The sequence below is a fragment of the Bicyclus anynana genome, chromosome 3, assembly GCF_947172395.1.
Source record: "Bicyclus anynana chromosome 3, ilBicAnyn1.1, whole genome shotgun sequence".
NCBI lineage: Eukaryota > Metazoa > Arthropoda > Insecta > Lepidoptera > Nymphalidae > Bicyclus > Bicyclus anynana.
In genome coordinates, this window is record NC_069085.1 from 6,072,074 (window position 1) to 6,094,924 (window position 22,851).

At 38.8% G+C, this 22,851-nt stretch overlaps 1 protein-coding gene across 4 annotated transcripts in view; it reads right to left on the reverse strand.

The window, feature by feature from the left end:
• Positions 1–22,196, reverse strand: part of LOC112054045 (villin-like protein quail) — a 26,478-nt gene extending 4,282 nt beyond the window's left edge. Inside the window, exons 1-13 of one of the 4 annotated variants that reach the window (XM_052891303.1) lie at positions 21,918–22,196; positions 17,717–17,815; positions 7,122–7,235; positions 6,632–6,852; positions 5,846–6,044; positions 4,606–4,911; positions 4,050–4,346; positions 3,180–3,365; positions 2,644–2,730; positions 2,460–2,553; positions 1,609–1,839; positions 786–923; positions 84–239 (exon numbers count right to left, since the gene is read on the reverse strand). In XM_052891303.1, coding sequence (XP_052747263.1) covers positions 84–239; positions 786–923; positions 1,609–1,839; positions 2,460–2,553; positions 2,644–2,730; positions 3,180–3,365; positions 4,050–4,346; positions 4,606–4,911; positions 5,846–6,044; positions 6,632–6,852; positions 7,122–7,235; positions 17,717–17,815; positions 21,918–21,938 — 2,149 coding nt within the window. In that variant the 5' untranslated portion in view covers positions 21,939–22,196. Of the gene's footprint in view, positions 1–83; positions 240–785; positions 924–1,608; positions 1,840–2,459; positions 2,554–2,643; positions 2,731–3,179; positions 3,366–4,049; positions 4,347–4,605; positions 4,912–5,845; positions 6,045–6,631; positions 6,853–7,121; positions 7,236–9,877; positions 9,947–17,716; positions 17,816–20,469; positions 20,771–21,917 lie in introns of those variants that run through there. The other 3 variants (XM_052891302.1, XM_052891301.1, XM_052891304.1) reach the window with 3 other exon arrangements.
• Positions 22,197–22,851: the final 655 nt, after the last annotated feature.

The following is a 22,851-nucleotide window of genomic DNA, read 5'->3' on the forward strand; positions in this document are numbered from 1 at the left end:
CTAATTTTTGCTTTCACACATAAGGGGCCCCGTATACGGCTGACACAGCGGTAGATACGCCCCTGGTTTTAGTAGGGACATACCATTCGCTAGGTAGCACTGTGCGATGGCGCGCGCGTCGTCCTTGGCCCGCGGGCCGCTGTGCGCGCCGAGCCACACGAACACTGCCGCGTGCGCGTCCAGTATGGCCGACATCTCCGGCGCCAGCTCGTACTGGCTGAACGATATTATCTCCTCGACTGTAAAGATAGTAAAAAGTGGATAAGTTTAATATCCTGTACGCAGGAGATATTATCTTGCACAAGTGTATGCGCATGCGCAAGCATAGGTGCACTCCCTTTTCCCACACTCCCATAGACCGATTCTTGTAAGAAAAATCCCAATAACATATTTTTTTGTTGGCCTGACCCGGGATTCGAACTCTGGACCTCATTGTCCGTAGCTGAAACCACTGGTTCTCGATTGAATGACCCAGCGGGGTAGATTTAATATAATCTCCTATAGTCTACTTCGCTGCTGCAATCGGATTGGCTAGGTTAATACCGAACTTAACCTTCAGTTTGAAATTTTCCGGAGTTCAGGTTAGTGGTGTTACAGTGCTTCGGAGAATATTTACTAGTCAGTTGCTGTCTCTCACCAACATCTGAATGTGATCGTTAAATTATCAAAACATCATCCTGAATCCTCCAAACCACATTTGAGCGTTATAGGTCTACCCTATAAGGATGAAACCTGGTCCTATAGTAGGTCGTTAAAATAAGCTGTTAAAGATGGCGCCAACTTACAAGAATACTGTCCAGCTGCGCCAAGCGAAATGTAGAACAGACGAGGCGGTAGCGGCCGCTCCACTTCTTTCAGTGGTGATGCCACCAGGAGAGGCCTGCGGTCGCCTAGCGCGTTCCAGAAGTCGTGTTTCTCTTTACCTTTAATAAATAACATAGGTATATTATAGCGTATCTCTGTGGAGGAACCAAATCAGTAATCCGTAGAGGGACTAAAGTTCGACAATAAAGTCGAACGAATAGTTCAACGAACCGCAAAGCTAAGATGGCAATGAGCGCAGCGCGTAGGTAGTTCGAAAAGTCGATGGAAGTTGGAACTTCAAGGTGTTAGAAGTTTACTGGAAACAATGGCGACATGGTGTTGGTCCAAGTGACGACGGTCGACTGATAACATCAAACGAGTTGCAGGGAGCGGCTGAATGCTGGCGGTTCAAGAACGTGATGTTTTGATGTCCTTACAGAGGTCAGAATACTGAATACATTTGGCAGGAATGCGACTTATAGTGCCACAAAAGGCCACAAACTTTTCTGACCCGTTGGTATCGATTTAATAAGTTGCCCGATGGCCATAACTGATAGATCTGACGTCGTCTAAAAGTTTGTGGCACCAAATGTCATATTTTGGCAACCATTTTGAATACTAACGATCGTTCCGCTCTCATGAGTCACGATGTACGATCCGGCGTAAACCGTCTTTTTATAAGTTTAAACCGTGAGTTTTTTTTAGGACTTTACAAAATGGTCCTTCGAGCCGGATTGCTGTCTGATGAAATCTACGCCAAATGGTTATTAAAAAAATCGGCTAAGCCATTTAGTGTAGACTTACCTTGCATAACGAGTGTGTGGTCTGAGGCAGCCATGTTCTTGGCGACTTCCCTCTCGTCGCCGGTGGCGGAGGCGGCGCACCACACCCACACGCGCGCGCCCTCGCGCAGCACGTAGCAGGCGCCACGGGTCAGCCCTCCGCGGCCTACCTCCACGCCCCGCGCCTCGCGCGCGTACTGGCCCGACACGCGTATGAGAGCGCGAGACGGCGGTACTACGCGACGGCCGCTCGCTGCAGAGCGCACAATACGAGTATATTTGATTTAAATAGACAGCATCATTATCAGCGCATTTTAACGGCCCACTACAGGGCCAGGCCTCCCTCCTTATAGGAGAGGAGCTTCACCCACCACACTGCTACAATGCTAGCTGGCAGGCTTATGGTGATAACCAAACACTACGATACACAACACTATATGTATAAATGAAAATTATAAAAAATAGGCAATTAGAGCTTACACCCACCAAGCTACTCCAATGGCAGACTTAGACTAATAATATTTGAAATTAACGACCCCTCTCTGAGGCACGGGGTTGTAACTTCCCAACTCCGGACTGAGAATTTGAAACATTTGAGGTGATCCTTTTTTCAAACAATAGCATACTAAGCCAGCCATTGGAATAGATTGGTGGGTGTAAGCTCCAATTACCTAAGTATCTCCTTTCCAATAATATGGAGGCCTGACCAAAAGAGGCATAAGAGGTGTAGGACGAAGGAAGAAGTCCTGGCTAAGAAACTGTAAGTGAAGGAAGTGGATTACTGTGAAAATATACGTTTATACATTAGAAATATAGGTATTGCTTCTATTCATTCCAGGATCTACGTTATATTTTCAGCATTTGAAAACTTACGATCATATTCTATTGCACTGCCAATGTAAGTGATCATTCGACCTTTGAAGATTTGTAGAAAATGCGCCGGTTCTTTCCCTTGGTACACCCAGGCCTGTAAGAAACAGTAACGTTTTTCTTGGTTATCATACCGTTACCGGCGTTAAGTATACTTTTAAGTAGGGTCGGCGTGTGTTTCCCTTACCTGGATGGGAAGACGCCCTAACTTTATGCAGAGATCTTTGGCTTCTTTTGCACCCAAATTCCTCAGATCATTTGGCGAAGAGCCACCCTGTAATAACACAAAAGCACAATTTATGAAAATGCAGAAAACCTGTCAAGAAAGAAGTCAAGAGAGTCAGACAATACGGCCCTGTCGAAAGCTTTCTTAAATAGATATGAATTCATATATTTAAAGAGAATAAATATTTAGCACTCCACTAAATATAGGAAACCCATTTGAAATAGACAGATGAAATTCGGCAAGAAGGAGGTTTATAGTTACTAGAGGTCCGCTAAAACAGATTTTGCGACAGCGATGCGGATTAAGGCGGTCCGCTAGTTGATAGATATTAGTCATTGCATTTGGGATTAATCAGCATATACATCCTTCTATAGATTAATACCTCCCCATCCATCCATCTTCATCACCCTGGCCACTTTTCCAGAGTATCCAATGGGAAAGAGAGTCCTGGCTTTTTGATTTGAATTTGAAAGATTTGGAGAAATATAAATCCTCACCATCCAATAGTAGAGTATGGTCTGGTCCCCGGTGGGCGTGTGGTAGGTGTAGAGCGCCAGGTAGCAGTCCTGGTCGTAGAAGGCGGCGGTCTGCGGCCGCTCCAGCTCCTGCAGCGCGCCGCCCTCCGCCTCGCCGCGCACGCGCCACATGCGCAGCGAGCCCGACCCGTCGTCTGGGACTTGCGCCTGGAAACACGTTTTTTTTCCTTTTTAAGGGTTCCGTACCTCAAAAGGAAATACCGGAACCCTTATGATCATTTTGTTGTCTGCGTGTCTGTCAGTCAATACTATAATCAGGTCCCATTGTGAAAAAATCTAAGTTTATTTAAAAAAAGTTACGGCCAATTATGAAGCAAAAAATGCACATCTCGACATTTTAAAGGAAATGTACTCGTAAGGTAAGTTCTCCCTATATTTCTGACGGGTTCTATGCAGCATCATATTGGAAAGCTAAATTGAATGGCTGTGCAATACATCTTTGCCGGTTTCAGGTTTAGTCTGGTACCACCTAGACCAGACCTGAGACGTCACTAAGCCTCAATTATCATAATTTGCCAACCTATTGGCAAAGACGTACCTACGCAAAACGGGCAGGTAGAAAGTCGCTTAGAGAATATCCGGTGAAACTAAAATAATCCAAAGGTAGGATTATAATCAATTTGTAGGCATTCTTTCACTTAGTTATTTTCTTAGAATGCATAGTTACTTCTTTATCAGCAAGTGAAATGGCAGTGAGGGCTAACTTGACACAAAAAATTAAAGGGCGATATTGCTTAATATCTATACATTTTTACTTGACTTCATCAATGATCAACATAGATAGGTTAGCTGGCAATTGGAAAACTTCTTCAAAAGTAAATAAGTCCATACCTCAGCAGCCAACCAAGCATTGGAAGCGAGGCTAACAGCATCCAACTTAGTCGTGGCGGATCTGGCCGCCCGAACTCTAATATCTCGCCGCGCATCAGCCCAGCTCCACATATGAAACAGTGCAGCGAACTCCAGCGGTTCACGTCCTGAGACCATGGTCGCCACTGGCCCAGTCAGTCGCTTGGCGCGTGCAAGCCCCCTCGCTGCAGCCAACGCCCCGCGAGCCTCACCCACTGGTGCAGATGATCCCACCCAAGCCCACACTCCTCTTGATCCTCCATCGATTATGTATACGCTCTGTAAATCACAATGTTATTTTATTTGATGGTCTGGAAGGAGTGCCACTCAAGGACAAGGTACGCTATGAGTACATTACAGGGAGGGAGGGAGGTAACGAGACAAGGCGAGGCAAAAGAAGATTTTATATAAGATTTCATAGATCATACACGTCTCGGTTCCTTAAGTGTTGACAGAGACAATGATTTGTTGTTGATTCGTCAACTATAAAAACAACAACAAAACAATTGAATATTACGCGTGAGTTAGTCTAACTTACGTCTTCACGTAAATCTTCTCGGTTTAACGGAGCACATTTAATTTCTTCCAGACGCGCTGCAGGCTTCTGGGACGGCATCGCAATGGGTGAGGTTCTCGGCGGCTGGGTTACTTTGTAGAGGCGAGCTGGTCTGGGTGTATCGGAAACGGGTGACGGTGGCCGCATGCTCCGGGAACGCAGCTCCAATAACGTGTTCAACAGTTCCCGGTCTGCGGGTGGTAGAGTTTGTTCGTAGCCGTCATGTGCGATTGCGATCCGTCGGACCAACATACCCTTTTCCGGTCCACGAGCCATACGGTAGGCGATCTGTATAAAATCAAACTTCAAGTTAGCTTCTACGACTGCACAAGCACTACTGGACGGTCCACTGGTTCGGAAAACGAAACCGGTGGTAAATTCTTATTCGTGCCATTTACAGAACATCTTTCTTCTAGTTCAAAATTCTAACACATGTAAAGTACCTTAATAACACCACTTTCGCTTCCGAAATTTAGATTTTTATTAGACCTACTGCATTCATCGATGAACAGCGACATCGACAGCGAGCGATGGAACGAGCTATATTAGGAGTATCTCTACGTGATCGAATCAGAAATGAGGAGATCCGCAGAAGAACCAAAGTCACCGACATAGCTCAACGAGTTGCGAAGCTGAAGTGGCAATGGGCGGGGCACATAGTTCGAAGAGCCGATGGACGTTGGGGTCCCAAAGTGCTGGAATAGCGACCCCGCACTAGTAAGCGCAGTGTTGGCCGACCCCCAACCAGGTGGACTGACGACATCAAGCGAGTCGCAGGGATTCGCTGGATGCAGGTGGCTCAGTATCGTGATGTTTGGAAGTCCTTACAAAAGGCCTATGTCCTGCAGTCCATCGGCTGATATGATGATGATGATGATGACTGCATTCATCAACGACATATCTCATGCATGTTTGTGTTATTTAGTTAATTTTGAGTTTTACCTAGATAGTAGCTTGGGCTGACACACTCTTAGCCTTTGGAAAATGATAAAAGTCTGGACCTGTGACCAAGTTACTTAAGCGCTAACGCTTCGAAAACTAAAAAAAATATGGGCATGACATTCGTTATTGATAAGTAGATTACGTAATTTATCAATCGGATACTACTAACTTGGCTACAGGTCCTGGCATACAGGCTCTTAGACAATAGCGAGATCTGCAAAGTCGTTTTGCCAGTGTTTAGCATAGTGTTTGTTGGTGGTAGCTGTAACTACCTACCTACCTTGGCTCCAAACGTCTTCTCGATGAGATTAGCAGCGCGCCCAAGCCACAGCACGATCAGGTTGGCCGTGTCCAGCACGAAGACGCCGTCGGAGGCGAGCTGCGCCCACGACACCGGCTCCATCTGCAGCACCACGGGCCGGTGACCACGCACTCGGTACAAGCGGGGCCCGCCGTTCATTGCACCGCTGCGGAGTATTCTGGGAAACAAGTGTATTATTTATAGTTTAATATCCCACCAATGTTGGAGCCCACAGCCCACTGTGGTGGAATACAGAACGGACTCAAACCACAAAAAAATAGCACCACATCACGAGAGAATACCTACCAAATCTTTTACCTCGAGAGCTCCTCCAGTCCTACGTTACGGCTTCTTCAGCTGCTTACGGCTACGGCGAGGGCGAGTAAAAAGGTTTACTTTGATATAAGCGAGTAAAAAAAATTATCCCTACTTTACATTTAGGGAAGGTACCCTAAAAAAATATGTTAGGGGCGGGCATTCGTGACAAAAATGAATTTTTAATTTAATCACTTTCTTTTTTCAAACCTAAACTCGTTTTTAATTATTCATTTAAAAGTGATATGATTCCCAAGGCCTCGGAAAATATTATATAATCAATGAATTTTGAAAAATGGCACAAAAATAAATTATTTAAATAGGTGCTGAGGAAAGAGCGGCTGCTACTCTGGGGCCTAGGGCGGCCAAGACTAGAAATCCGGCACTGTCTCTGCTGTGGTATAAACTGTAGCGCTGATTATAATAGTTTGGGTATAATGTAAGTAATACCTGATGCCATCGCGGAAGTAGGACAGCATGCGCGCAGACTCCCTGGTGGCCGTCTCTCGATGCAGCACTAGCGGGCGCGCCACGTGCGCCAGCAGCTGGCTCGCGCGCCGCAGCGCCAGCGTCGTCAGCGCCCCGCCCGCCCCACCTGCCGCGCCGCCCGCCCACGCGTGCACGTGCCGCTCCGCGTACTCGCCGTTGCCATTCTCTCTTATCTCACGACGCTAGCGTGTAATAGAGAGAGTATAATAGAATAGCTTCTCAATTAAGCTTCTCAATTCTCATTAAATTATAAATACCTACTATCATAATAGGGATAATGACAGTTTTTTTTAATTGTATATAAATTAAGAGTATGCTAATAGTAAAGCAATTTTGTAAAAGGAACAGGGTATCTGCGATCATTACTTTCGGAGCTAAATATATTGATTTAAAGGGTCAGATTCGCGGCGCTGCCGCGGATCCCTGAAAATCTAAGGTAAGTAGGACTCACAATGACATCAGGACCTGCAGGCTGACCGGGATGGGAGCAAGAATAAACCAAATAAGCGTCGCCATCATAAAAAGTTCCGTAATGAGAGCGCGGCAGCAGCTCCGTGCAAGATTCCTGAAACAAAACATAGAGCTTTAGTTTATAGTACAAAAACACACACATAAAGTCAGCGAAAGACCTCAGACTTATCACGAAATATCGAAAACCACTAGACGTACAACGATGAAATAAGGCATTGAGATAGTTTATAGCTGTTATAGTAGACATAAGAATTTTGTGACAGGGGCGGATTAAGGAGGTCTAAGGGCGGATGAAGTCGCGAGCGTCCGCTATAGTTATCTAGATAAAACTAGCACAAATATTTGTATAACTTCTTAGATACTTAAACTATCAGCAAAGTTTTCAACGTATTTCAGCATTCATTTTGTGGTTTCATTTCGACTCATGTCAAGATTATATTATGTGCATTTCATTGAGATGGAACGCAAAAATCGTGTTCATTCCATTTCAGCATATTGATGATTGTTACTGTGAGTGACTTGTTCATGCAATATTTAATTAAATCATTACGTGCAGATGGTCATTACCATATTTATGATTTCATATCATTCATACCTTTGTGTACTGTGGTGTGTTTTAATTTTACCAATATAATTAACTAGGTTCTTTTATCTTCAGAATCAGATGCTGATGTTCATCGAATTTTCATTCATTTTCGACATGCGAAAGTTTTTAATAGTCTTATTATATCACATGGGTGGTCGGAAACCACATACAATTAGACATTTAATAAAAAAAATAAGCTTCAATAGAAGTGGTTTTACATTTGTAGGTTATGAACAAAGAAATTAGACAAAACGAAGAACATTGTGTTTCAAAAGATATAGGTAGGTACGAGTAGGTACCTATTATAAAATAATGTTGTGGTCGCTTTGTCCGGGAGAATTTAGAGTTCCATGTAATGCAAACTTTCACCATCTTTATTACTTACTATAGGTTAATATACATATTCAGTCTGCAACTAGCGCTCGTCTAGCACGGTAGTCTGTCTAATCTGACACTCAAAATGGTGGTTAAAAAATGTGTGTCATGTAAAAAAAATCTTACGAAGAAATCTCCAGGCTTGGAGTGCAGTCGATGCCATAAGGTGGTTCATGCTGAACCATCTTGCTGTAGGCTGTCAAACAAGCAAATAAATACGCTGCGTAACGCAACGGGCGTCGAATGGAGTTGCGAGGAATGTCTTCAAAATATGACCCACAGGTCATCCTTTATTTTACCTGATGACGACGCGGATGAAGATTCTGATACAGGACATACTATCCTCAATAAATCTACTCTCGATACGCGTAAGTTGGTTCAAGACATTAGTCGTGAAATCAAAAAAACATTGCGTGAAGAAATTAGTAACTTGGAAACGTCATTAGAGTTTTTGAGTGATCAAATTAATAGCATGGAGCAGTCAATCAAAAATCAAGACGGGCAGATTAAAGATCTAGAAAACAAAAATAAAGACCTACACAATAAAAATAAAAATCTGGAACTCCGCGTTTCAGTTCTGGAGCAGGCGGCAAGGCTCACCGAGCAGAATAGCATGTCTACAAGTGTAGAAATATTTGGCCTGCCAGAGTTTCCTATGTCGGAACTAAAAACCGTGATATCTTCTGTAGCCTCCAAACTAGACGTGAAGAATGATGAGGTCCTGTCAACCCGCCGTTTAGCAAGTGGAAAGGATAAGCCGTGTACACTAATCGTGGAACTAAAATCGAAAATATCGCGTAACCAATGGATAGCATCTTGTAAACAAAAAGGTATTTCCGTAGGACATGTGTTACCCAACGCAGCAAGAGAAAAAGCAGACAATCGTGTAATTGTAAGAGAAGCTCTGACTAAATACAATAAAACACTGCTTTATAATGCAAAACAATCGCTACGAAACTCCTTTCAGTTTATATGGTGTAAAGACGGTAAGGTGTGTGCGAGAAAGTCCAATAATAGTAAAATATTCTATATTCATTGCCTACAGGATATCGAGCAACTGCATAAGGATTCCAATAATCAAAATTAAACCTATCTTCTGTACACTTCATTATATTTATATTATATTGTTAGTAACTACCTACTTACTTGTTAATTATTTTTTATTTAACTTAAAGTATGTCTAAAGTAAGAGAATTACGTGAATGTATATCTATTGATTACTTTTTCCAACAATTACCTTGCAATAATAATCTGAATTTTACATGCCTACATGTAAATTTAAGATCTATGATCAAAAATTATACCAAATTGTTACAATTAATTCACAGTTCTTCCTACCCGCTCGATATGATTATAATTACAGAAGCGGGAATTTCCGACAAAATTGTTCATTTATATAATATACCGGGCTATAATATGCACTCAAAACTGCGAGCAAACAAAAAAGGTGGTGGTATTATAGTTTATACTAAAAGTTTTATTAAATTTACACCAATGGAATATAAAAGTTACACTTTTGAAAACCTTACAGGCTCATTTAAACTCAATAATCACAATCAGAACGCAGTCGTGTGTGCAATTTACAGACCACCGTCTACAAACAAAACTATCTTTGTTAACGAATTACGCAAGTATGTTTCCAATTATAAGCACAGTTGTAACGTCCTTCTCATCGGTGACACTAATATCGACCTAAAAACAATTTCTTCATGCACAGACTCATACTTAGAAACTTTGAGCGAGTGTGGTCTAATGTGTGGAATCGAAGACTATACCAGAATCGAACTCAGAAACAACAAGGTTACAAAATCCTGCATTGACCATATATTCGCCCGATTCCCCACACTGGATCCGTACTCGGCAGCATTAGACGTTGTACTAGCGGACCATCGCGCGATTGTTTTCACCTGCGTGAACGACGCTGCACCGAACCCTGTACAGGATGTTTCTAAAATATACATAGATAATAATATTTTATATAGTGAGCTAAATAAAGTGAACTGGACACTGACTAATACGATGAATAACCCTAACCAAATATACGATTTTATTGCCAACTCACACAAAAGAGCATGTGAAGTCGCTAGTAAACACTACACCTGTAAGCAGAGGTCACGACGATTCCGGGTTCCATGGATGAATAGTAATATTATTAGGCTGTGCAATAATAGGGATAAATTGTTTAGTTTGTGGAAAAAGACCCCTCATGATTTTAGATTAAGATTAGATTATATTAAAACTCGTAATAAAGCATATAAAGTTTTAGAAACCCAAAGGAACTCATATTATTCTGACCGTATAAAGGCCAACTTTAGCAATTCCAAAGTAATCTTTAAAATAATAAATGAAATGTTGGGTCGAGTTACGACTACTATTGACGATGCTATACTTAAAGCCTTCGAATCACAGGGACTGTCAAACAAGGATATTGCTGACGGTTTCGCAAATGGCTTCGATCAAGCAGTCAAATCAATTATCCCGACTTGTACAAGTAAACTTTTAGATGTAAACTTATACGAAAAGCCCATAAACTCTAGCATTTTATTACAAAAGGCGTCTAGTGACAAAATACTGAAAATTATAAAAACACTTAATCCTAATAAGGCGCCGGGAGCTGATAGTATTAAAGTAAGCCACATAAGAATGATCGGGGATAAAATTTCAGTTGCAATAGCGAATCTAATAAATACTAGCATCAGTAATGGCATCTACCCGAATAGTCTAAAAAGGGGATGCGTCAGACCAATTTTTAAAAAAGGTAAACGCAGTGATTTTTCTAACTATAGGCCGATCACGCTCCTGTCGTCGGTAGACAAAATTGTAGAAAAGTTTGTTTGTGAACAAATTTATACTTATTATATTAAAAATGCAGTTATTTATCATAATCAATATGGTTTTCAACCAGGAAAGGGGACAACTAACCTTCTTTCCAAATTTACTGACGAAATTAATGGATACCTTAATAATAAAAAGCACGTTTTAGCATTATTCATTGACTTTTCACGCGCCTTTGATACTCTGAACCACATTCAACTGCAAACTAAACTTGACAATTGCGGCATACGTGGGCCTCTGCTCGCGTGGTGTGCGGACTATCTCCGTAATCGAACATATAATGTAAAAGTGGGTGATGAGTACAGTTATACCATAACAGCTAGTGAGGGCACTGCTCAAGGTACCGTCCTAGGTCCATTGCACTTTTTGTCATACGTCAATGATATGAGTAATTGCATCGAACACTGCACCTGTTATCAATTTGCGGATGATACTTGCATCATGTTCGCAGACCGTGACCCCAACAAGATTTGTAACACACTGCAGGAGGTTTTTAATACATTGACCTTGTGGTGCCACGATGCTGGTTTAGTATTGAACGCTAAAAAAACCAAGCTAATTCACATCCGCTCACCATACTTAAAATATCAACCATTTAGACCCATTACAGCTCATGACCATATGTGCTTACATAACTCAATTCAGAATGGATGTACGTGTCCTGTGGTTGAATTTGTTGACCATTACACTTACTTAGGATTGACTATTGACCACAAATTAAATTGGAATCTTCATGTCGATTACGTTTGTAAGAGATTGAGACAATTCCTTGCTAATATCACTATTTTAAATAACCGTATTCCATTTAAAACTAAACTTATACTATATAACTCTTTTGCTCATTCTTATATACAATACGGTCTCAGCAGCTATGGTCGTACATATAAAACGTACCTTAACAATATATATATAGACTTCAATTAAAAATTCTTAAAACAATTGTTTCTAGTTCGGTTAAAATAAATTACGCCAGTAATGAGATGGGTTTATTTAAGCATTGTAAAACACTACCGATACAAATGCAATTCAAATATTCATTGTTAAAAGAAGAGTTTTTCAATAAAGACATAATCCGAAAAATAGAACATCCTGTACAAACTCGAGCGATGTCGGCTAACCGACTGCAAACCGAGCGAGCAAGCAATACGTACGGTGAACGCACGACGGCTTACCTAGTTCCTCGATTTATTAATGAAATACCTCCCAACATAATTAATGCAGTAAACGAGATTAATATAAAAAAAAAATTAAAACAGTATTTCATGTCAAAATTATAGGTTAGGTTAGGTTAGGTATATACCTATGAATTTCACATAAAATATTAAGTACATTTAATTTTATTTAGTCATTAATTTAATTTAGTCTAAAATGTAACAAAATTGTCTTCATGCTATATTATTGTTAAAGTTATTTCTAAGAAAATATTATTTTAGTTAAAGTTATTTTTAAGAAAATATTATTATACTTAAAGTTATTTTTAAGCTTAGTTGCAGATGGACACCAAGGTCAAATCTTTGTGATTTTTGTGGTTGTCCGTTTAATTTACCTTTTTATTTTTTGTAATTTATTCTTAATAAATAAATAAATAAATAAAATAAAAATATGTAGTCTGTGGTACTCTTAGGCCGTTATTAATGGTCTAAGGTTGTACTTCATCTTTTACACGGTAGGTTAGAAGGAGGACGGTAAAAAGAGCCCGTAGGTATGCATTTTTTTAATGTTAGTTTAGTCTTGTACATATGTTTTCTGTGGTTTAGTTTAGGCTGCCTGTTGATATTAAATTGCTCAGTTAACAATCCATGGTTATTGAAATTAAGTACCTACAGACGACAGCCATAAATTACTACCTACAGGTGACAACAACATTACTACCTCTACTTAAGTTATAGAAGAATGTCTCGAGGAAAGTGGCGTAACTACTTTGACTATTTAGAATTAAAAAATAATTTACTATGGGTCCCTAAAAGTACCTAGATATATTATACTATAATGATTTATTTATTTTGCTATCATCCGCGAAAAGTCGACGAACCCATGCGACAACGTCACCCAGGTCCGACAAAATACTCTCTACGTACGTTTCACCCCGAAACCGGAGCATCCTCAGCCGGGCTAGCATGGGCAAGGGATAAAATTTTTATCCACCCATTATATCCACTGACTAAGGATATAAATCCACCCGTCATAGCATGGCCACAAGGGAAAGACAAATTAATCCCCGATTGACATTACGCGTGGAGATCTTTTCCTCGACTATGGCATATGGAGTGGATAAAATGATATACTTTGGGACTTTTGACATTTAAACGCGATAAATTTATCCCTGTGAAGTTGATGTGGGGATAAAACTTTACTTAAAAAAACAATTATGTCTCGCATGTTTTGGTCTTTAACAATTGCTTCGCAATATGGGGTGGGGTAGGGGTAGGGTAGGGGTAGGGTAGGGGTAGGGTAGGGTGGGGTAGGGGTGGGGTAGGGGTGGGGTAGGGGTTGTGTAGGGGTGGGGTAGGGGTGGGGTAGTGGTTAGTAACGCCTGCTTCTATCCAATACCTATATATAGTTACGCCATTGCTACGATCATGGAGCAGTGGCGTAACTATAAGGATTCGAGGGCCCCCTGAGCTTGAGGGCCCCGGGGCATTGCACCGCCTAGCCCCTGGGCAGCTTCGCCATAATACCTATAAACTTCTCATTAAAAAAAACGAAACATTCCGTTTAATAAGTACGTACCTACTTGCGAGACCGAATCGATTTTTTGATAAGAAGTAGGCAGTTATATAACTAGATAAGTACCTACTACTTGATGACGTTACGGGCTTCTATATAAAAGTACTTAGATATAGTTACGCCACTGCTCCGATTATGGAGTGATTTTTGTTGTAAGCAGTGCACGCCTCCAACTAATACGTCCGGAGTCCGGACAATCAGACCAGACGACTTGCCAAATGCACATCGTAAATCCCCGTGTGCATTTGGCTTTAAGTCGGCCTTAAATCGTTCAGTCTCGGTCGGCTGAAGGCGCGTCACGGCTCCTCTAGCGGTACTGAGATGTAGGAGGAATGAATCACGAGCTCAGCCGTTACGAATGGTTTATCGCCCACAATGGCTTGCAATCATTCGATTCAATGCACTGTATTAGGAATCCGTAAGATAGATAAATTATTTATTGATCAGTATACTTTGTGTTTATAAACGCAGTACCTACATTATAATTTTTATGCAGTTATGTAAGTAGGCACTACACTTAGTTCTTCAGAATTTGATTTCCGAATTTTTCTTCTTCTCAAAGTCAGAACTTAATTATTGTTATGCAACCTGCTTTAGAGACGTGATAGCCTAATGGGAGACGTAAGAGACAGTGGATATGACCTTTACCTTCGATTCGTAGAGCGTAGGTTCGAATCCGGTCCGGGGCATGCACCTCCAACTTTTCTGTTATATGTATTTTAAGAAATTAAATATTACGTGTCTCAAACGGTGAAGGAAAAACATCGTGTAGAAACCTGCATACCTGAAAATTTTCTTAAGTCTCTACGTGTGTGGAGACTGCCCTTTTCATTTTGAGAGGAGACTAGTGCTCTACAGTGAGGCGATAATGGGTTGTTATTGATGAACCTGCTTTAAATGCCACATAGTTTTCTTACAACGTTTAGTTGGAGGGTACGTTATATTTTTAGTGCAAATTCTATTCAGATAAAATGAACAGAAAGCAACCGAAAATTTCATCAACGCTTTTTCATTTCTCCGCGTTCAAAATTAATTATAGGCAAGCAGTTGTATACTGACCTACCTATCTCTTATTATTTACGCCTATAGAAATCATAATTACGGACTTATCTTGCTTATTATCTCTGATATGTTACACACCAGAGCAATTTAGGTAAGCATCAGAAACGGTCTGTTGGAAACAAAATATTTACTCTATTTTTATAAAAAACACTTAGTTCCGTGTGTGCATCAAATTGATTGTAAGATGTCTAGTTAATCACAGAGGCAGTGTAAATCACTTCCAGACACATTGCAGATGAGCACCGAGCGTGCCACCGTTGCATCGAGATAAACATGCATCACGAGACAATTTATTGCACTTAACTGTAGTTAACTTTCACCACACTTTGTTATGAATAGATTAACTGAACGAAATTACACTATGGAAGCTCCACCTTATTGACCAAATTTAAATAATTGCGTAGTTACCTGCTACATGCATACAAAATAATTATGTAAATAAATAAAAGAAAATTATTTTGAGTACCTACTTGGCCTTTGTTTCCGACTAATAGCGATCATTACATAATTCACGCAACAGTACCTTAAAATACTGTGGTATTTTATAATAAGATGTTATTGTTACGCCACAGGTTGTGATTAGTGGCGTAACTATGACATCTGAGCCCCGTGGCAAATTCACTGAATTTTTTTTCTAATTACTTTCTTGCTCACTGCGTCAGTTACGCCACTGACTACGTCATGTATCACAAAGTATGAGGATTTCATGTTAATAATTGAGTCGTAAAAATCGATTACAATACTGATGTTTCAATCAACCGTTCAGTCAACCTTTATTTCTATTGTCATGTGACCGCCAAAAGCTTTGCCTATTCGTACTATAGAGCTTAAGAAAAAAATCTCGTAACGGCAATTGTTTTGCATTGTGATTGTGAGCGAATAAACATGAATAAATGAGTTTTCGTGTCAGCCTTTCACAATGTGTCTCACAGTTAAAAATTATTTGTTTATAACTTTTTATTAATTTCTTAGTACGTAAGTGGGTTAGTAGACAAGAAGGTGTGTATTCTACACAATACGGCGCAGTATTCCATTACATAGTTAAGTATATTTTTATTATCTATAGTTAGTCTACCTACTAGCGGACCTCTCCCATGGTTTTACACACATAGTTCCCATTTCCGTATAAATATGGGGACAAAATATAGCCTGTTACTCGATAACTATATAATAATAAATAAAATAATAATTAAGATTTCACTAGAGTCTAGTACATCTTAACTAATATAAATGCATAAATGTGAGTTTATTTGTTTGTTTGGTATAATGGTCTAGTAACTAGACCATTATCAGCCTTTTCAGTAATAAATGTTCTGCTACATCAGCATGATTGCATGATTGATAGGTAGACCTACAACTATGTTTTGAAAGATGGATAAAAAGCAACACAAAGGGAAAAGTCGCAAGCAAACGATCCACGGACGTAAGTTCATAAAATAATGACTATGAAAACATAATTTCCGGAAAAGGAAGGGTAACGAACCATGAGAAAATGACCGAGATTACAGATACGTACAGTTTGAATGTACGTAATTGTCACACAGTACAGTGAAAGTGAATCCGGCACAGATCTCGTGATAGTTCACAATAGTTTGTGATCTTTTGTAATACTTTATACCTACCAACTCGTACATATTCGTAAATCGTGCGATGTAACGTAACACTAACTACCGCTTCACATGGATCTCGTGATTCGTGGACGATAAAATTGGATTATAAAAGAGTTGTGTTTGCGAAATTATTATTTCGGCTAATGGTTGGACATTAACAAAGCCGTTTTAACAATAAGAGCAGCACTCCGGTGCAGAATTAATATAATGGAGCTTTTGGATTAATTTACTGAACTATTAATTCCAATACATTAATATATTACTCGTATCTACACATAATTAAAATACAAGAGTTTTTCTGATTATCGGTTCAGATGTAGTTATTTAAAAACAAGCCTAAAACACAAACATTTTAAATGTGTTGTCTGTCGGTTTTTCCGATATCTGGAACGGCTAAACCAATTTTAATAGGACTTTTAGTGAAAGATAGAGAATGTTATTGAACAACATATAGACTACATTTTTTTATAAAGTAGGTAGTTACCTACACCAAATTCGCATACATCAGCTATTAGAAAATCAGAAATGAAAATTGTTTTCAGTAGGTATACTTCTATATCTACCTATTTTTACCTATCTACCTACATAAAAACTATGATGAAATATATGTGTATATAAGTGAGAAATAATTAATTATGCAATATTTTTAACTGACCACCTTACGACATACTTTTTTCTTGCTGAGATTAATTACTCTTTAACTGACAAAGAACAATTCAACTTTCGCAATACCTTTGTGTTACATTGTCTGCCTAACACAATACATTAGGTCAGGATACATACGAACCTATCTGTCTATAGGTACCTACACAACCTACCTATCTGTATTTTAAAAGCTTATTCAACTTTCATTCCTCAAACACAGGCAAAACTATTACGGCTATTAGCTTCTCTTTTTTACATACGGGATCCTTTTGCTAGGAAAGATTTTTCAAAATTCAATTTATTAAATAATACAACGGACTAAAGTGTGTATAATGTGTGTGTGTGTATAATTTGATAATAAGCTTCTACGAAAACATTTGAAATCAAATTGACGCATTTTGCCGACCGAAATGACGACCACCACAGGTTAAAATCCAATAAAGAGATGGTTTTCCTTAGCTCTAACTATTGATCATGTATGGCTGTATATAATTTATATAAAATCGCCTTGCAATTTCACCAGCGTAATTGCCGTTAGAATACAGAATAACATAGCCAATGTTGCTTGCTTATAAAGTAGTTTACAATTTGTGAAAGAATTTTTAAAATCAATCCGCTAGTTTCGGAGCCTATTCTCTACAAACAAACGAAAAAATATTTCCTCTTTATAATATTAGTTGAGATGTACCTACTTAGATGTGCTAATAAACTAAACCAGTAGATAACATTACTTACCGTTATTCTCCAGACGAGGAAGACTGTACAGTCTTTGGGCACGGTCCTGAAGACTGCTTCCTGCGGCACCGCGCGCGGCGAGCCGATCTCCTCCTCCAACTGTATCATAACAGCATTAGAACCACGATTAATATACAAACTCACTATCAAACATCTCTCTTAATCAGACTATTTTCAATCACTGTAGTGTAGCCAGTGGCGTAACTACAGGTGATGGCAAAATGCTATGGGCCTATGGATCAAAGACGATCCCAGCTGCAGGGCCAGGAGTAATCTAACATAAAAAAAAATTCAGCATGATGGTTTTATAACGCCCTATCTAATTATTTTGCCGCGGGCCCAATATGCTATAGTTACGCCACTGGGCACAGGCCTCCCCTCTCGAACTCGAAATCATTTATTCAATAAAATCGGTAAAGATTATTATTTATTTTAAATCGGCTTTAAGGAGCATTTTGCATTACCTAATTATCTTTTTTCTCTATAAGTAACTATAGGAAAATGGAATTTAGTGTATGGACCCACCAATGCTTCGATGCGGGTTGGTAGGCTAAGGGCAATAATGCTTGACTTATGTTCACTATTAGAGTTATAGATCGATGTGTTATCGAGCTCTTTGAGACATGAGGGTGAGCCAATTTATAAGCGCTGAACTTAGTAGGTACGGAAAAAAGAAGAACATTGTCGTTTAATGACACGCATAATCTTTTGTGTTATTGAATGTGCAACCCGCAACTCGGTTCACGCGACATTCTTACAAATCTCGAGGCTACAAACTATCTCTATTTCAGCAAAATCGGTTCAGGAATTGCAGCGTGACGGAGTAACAAACACTTAATATTATTAGTGTGATACATAGATGATGCAATATACTTACCTACTTAAAATTTTAATAAAAAAAATTCAACCGACTTCCAACTCAAAAATTAACTTAAACTAAAAAGCAAAAAATAACATCTTACCTATGTGCTACCTTCTGATCAGTTTGAAGGCGGTGCCAAGCCAGTGATGTTTTAATTTAAGCCGTTTAAATTACAAAATTTCTGTGGTTCCTTCAGAAACGGCTTTAATTAAAACATGACACTAGATTGGCACCGCCTTCAAACTGATCAGAAGGTAGCACATAGGTAAGATGTTATTTTTTGCTTTTTAGTTTAAGTTAATTTTTGATTTGGAAGTCGGTTGAATTTTTTTTATTAAAATTTTTATTTTTTAATTTTTAGTGTTAGCACACCTACTGAGTGTGAACAAAAATGAATAAGCAATTAGTTGAATCGTTATTTTTTTATAATAAGTATCTTAAGTCCTACAATCCCAATTTTAAAAATACTACCTTAACTCATATACAAAATTTTACTCCCCCTTTATCCACACGTAATATGAATATTCAGAAAAACATGAAAGGTGACTGTCCTCCGTTTTCATCACCAGACCCCCTATGCAGTCACAATCCATATGGTTGGAAAGTTCTCATCAATACAAAATTATCAAATCAAAACACAAGGTAGCTACTGTGAACCGTCGAGGAGTTCCCTTAACTATCCTTCGTCTTCATCATCAGACCCTTAATACAGTCACAACCCATCTAGGTGGAAAGTTCTCATCAATACAAATAAATCAAGCCCAAACAAAAGGTACCTGCTGTAAATCGTTGACGAGTTCCATCGTCTGTGTTTTGGCTTCATCATCAGACCAACTCCAGACCTTCATAAAATTGTAGTGGTTTAAAATACCTTATGGAAACACTAACAAACGCACTAGCCGTCCCTACAATTTTCGAAAGATCCCCTCGATTTCTCCAGGATGCCATAATCAGACCCTGACATGAAAAAAATGGGACCACCCTGGAATGAAACCCTTCAAAACAAAAAAATAATTTTTAAAATCGGTCCACAAATGACGGAATTATTGCTGGACATACATAAAAAAAAAAAAAAAAAAAACATACATACAGTCGAACGTAGAACCTCCTCCTTTTTGGAAGTCGGTTAAAAAGATACACACGATAAAGTAAGTACCTACCTACCTACAATGTTTAGTGAAGTGGAAATGTCTAATACCATGCAATAAGTTAAGGGAGCGGTCAATCTACCTAAGCGTATCTACCAGACCAAGGTAGCGTAACCTTACTATAAGGTTAAAGTGTAAGGTACTTCGGTTAACCTATTTGAAATCTGATTTTCTAATAGTGATTCCAATTTAGGATTTCTGTAACTAATCGTACATACTAAGTACAATATATATATTATTTACAAACATTGGATCAAAGTGTACCTACCTACATAATCTTTATCCTGTAATAATTTGATTTTGATTGATTAACACTGAGATGAGATTAATTATATCCATAGCGATTTTTTATTCTATACTGATTAATGTTTGAAAAATAACGGTTTTCACTGTGGCGACTATTAGGGTAGAAAGTAGCTTTGTGTGCCACATGTATCTACTCCTATGTATAGTGTAAGAAATATACTCTACCTTAGAGATTTATAAGATAGAAGATAGATATAAGGAGAGAGGCCTGTGCCTGTAGAAGGGCGTTAAAATGATGAAAGAATGAGAGACTTCTTCACTATTACACACACTAGCGCTTTCGGGATACAGATGAACTGTATTGATCGACTTTAACCATCACAAACCGTTACAAACAATTATTCAAATGATCATGTGTGATGTGCACAAGCCGGAAACGATTCCCTCAAACATTGCACTTTCCGTTTTAATCATCACAACTACACAAAGATGTTTACTTGCTCTGCGCCGACCTCCAGGATATGCATTGTCGTGGTCAGGGACGGACTGGTGCCATCACCTGACGCGCCTCCAAACCCAAGTTCTGTGCACTCGATATCGCGACACGAAAGCCGAGACGACCGTAACGTGCAACCACACTTCTTGCACTAACTAGCGACTACCGAACGTTGGCTGCTGTGCGAGAAAAGAAAACTTTTTTCACGCTAACTGAACACGCATATTTTAATAAACACAGGAATAAATTATTTCTTGCGAAAGTCCGTGTGGCGTGTCGTAGCTGACGATGGCTGGAGTAACTCTATCGCGTTTAGATCTCCGTGTACAAGAATCGTTCTTACTTAACATAGGTGATAGCTATATAATTTATAGAAAAATGCTCGTAGATAAACAACACTCAATAGAATACAGTTATGGATAGGTATTAACTTTATAGGAATGTAAATAATAAACAATATCTGTTGAGGTAGATAGTAGTATTATTATGAAATACCTACCTACCTACCTATATCTTCATATTATCAAGTCAGTTATAAGTAAGTAGGTACTTAAGATATACAATTTATACATTTGGTTTAAGCACGTAGGTATATTGGTAACTATCTACTTAATAATAAAATTATAATTGAGAACCCAAGTGAGTAAATTAAGAAGTAGGTAGATATTAATATTTGTGTAAGTACCTTGTAGGTACTTACGTACCTATAAGCAGTGTTTTGATTAAAATGTGTGTTAGAAATATTATTGAAAACAATTCACAAGCGAACCGAATTGCTATCCAAATGTAAGACCTCGTGAACTTAATTAGGTATACGCAACCTTAACTTTTAATTGCAATTAAATTTATAGATAGACAAATAAATAACTATACATATAAAGAAAATAAGTATAACACATAGTGGCGTAACTACAAATATAAAATACCACGGGCTCACGGTCCGAAGGGGCCCCGGGCCCCGGGTAAGTTTAGAAGTTAGTAATCTAACATTTAATATGTGTTTAATTAAATAAAATGTAATTTATAAATACTTAACAATTTTAGTAATAAATAAAATACGAAAAGAAAAGAAAAGAACTTTTTTTAAATACAAATACGAAATGAAAAGAAAAGTAATTTTTACCGGATACATTTTTTCGATCTCTCCATTGGTTATATTTATCGATCGATCGAAAGATCGAAGAAAAAATGTATTCGGTAGAAATTGATTATTATTATTTTTTTAATTATAAGTAGGTAAGTACAGTTATTGTATTAAACAATACACATTTAACTATTTTTTTCATGGTTGCGTTAGGTGTTTATAATTATTAAACTTTTCTATAATTTATTAAAATTAAATTACAATGTAGAATTTTTTCTGAGGATATTTTTATTGCCACGGTCCTTAAATGTTATAGTTACGCCACTGAACACACTAAATAATAGGCTATTAAAAATCAAATACACCTGATAAATTATGTCCATCATTGTTCGCTACACTCTCGTGGCTGTAGAAAGTTTCCGATTGTATTGCACTGTTGTGATTACAGATTTAATATGATGATGCCGTCCGCCGGCGGAGGCTCGCGACAGCTGTCAACTGCCCAGGAGTTAGAATTTAGATTAATTCGCACACTGATAAACTGATTCACATTATAGTTTAGGATGTACGCTTCGACGCGCTCTTTGTGGATACGTTGGTACTCGTAGTATCGAATGCTCATTTTTGTACGGCAGATGTGCGGCGTTAAGTTATAATGACCGAAATATTATGTCGAAACGAAAGTAGGTACGGTGTTCAGTTTCATCAGACGTAATTTTTTACGCTCTGCATACTATACCATGAGAATGCGAATGGATATTTGATTTTAATTGTTATACGCATAACTTCATTCTAATTAGCGTTTTATGTTTATTTATGTAGGTACTATGAGTAGGTAGGCAGATATTTTGTAGATATTATATCACTAATCTGTGGGTACTTATAACTTTTTTGCCGTAGGTAGATACGCGTATCTTTTCGTCGTAGACAGAGAAGTGAAGTAAAAGACAACTGATTGGCATACCATTTTATGAACAGTAGCTAGAGCCATTTGTTGGTATAAATAATAATCAGCTCAGCTAGTTTTAGAGGGAGTATTTTTTAAATGTATTAGGTATTATAGTTACAGTTTGTCTTAATCAGAGCTAGTTATTGCCTCCCCACAGCTAAGTGACTCTGGCGAAACTATATGGGCTCCTTAGGGACTACGGAACCCTAAAAACCTGTGTTAGGTGTAGGTAGGTTCTTCTGGCTCCAACCTAGACCTTAAGACTTATCATTGCTTTACGTATCGCATGATTGTAAGTAGTCAAGCACAAGCAAAGGAACATCCAGTCTAATCGTAAAGTCTAACCGGGC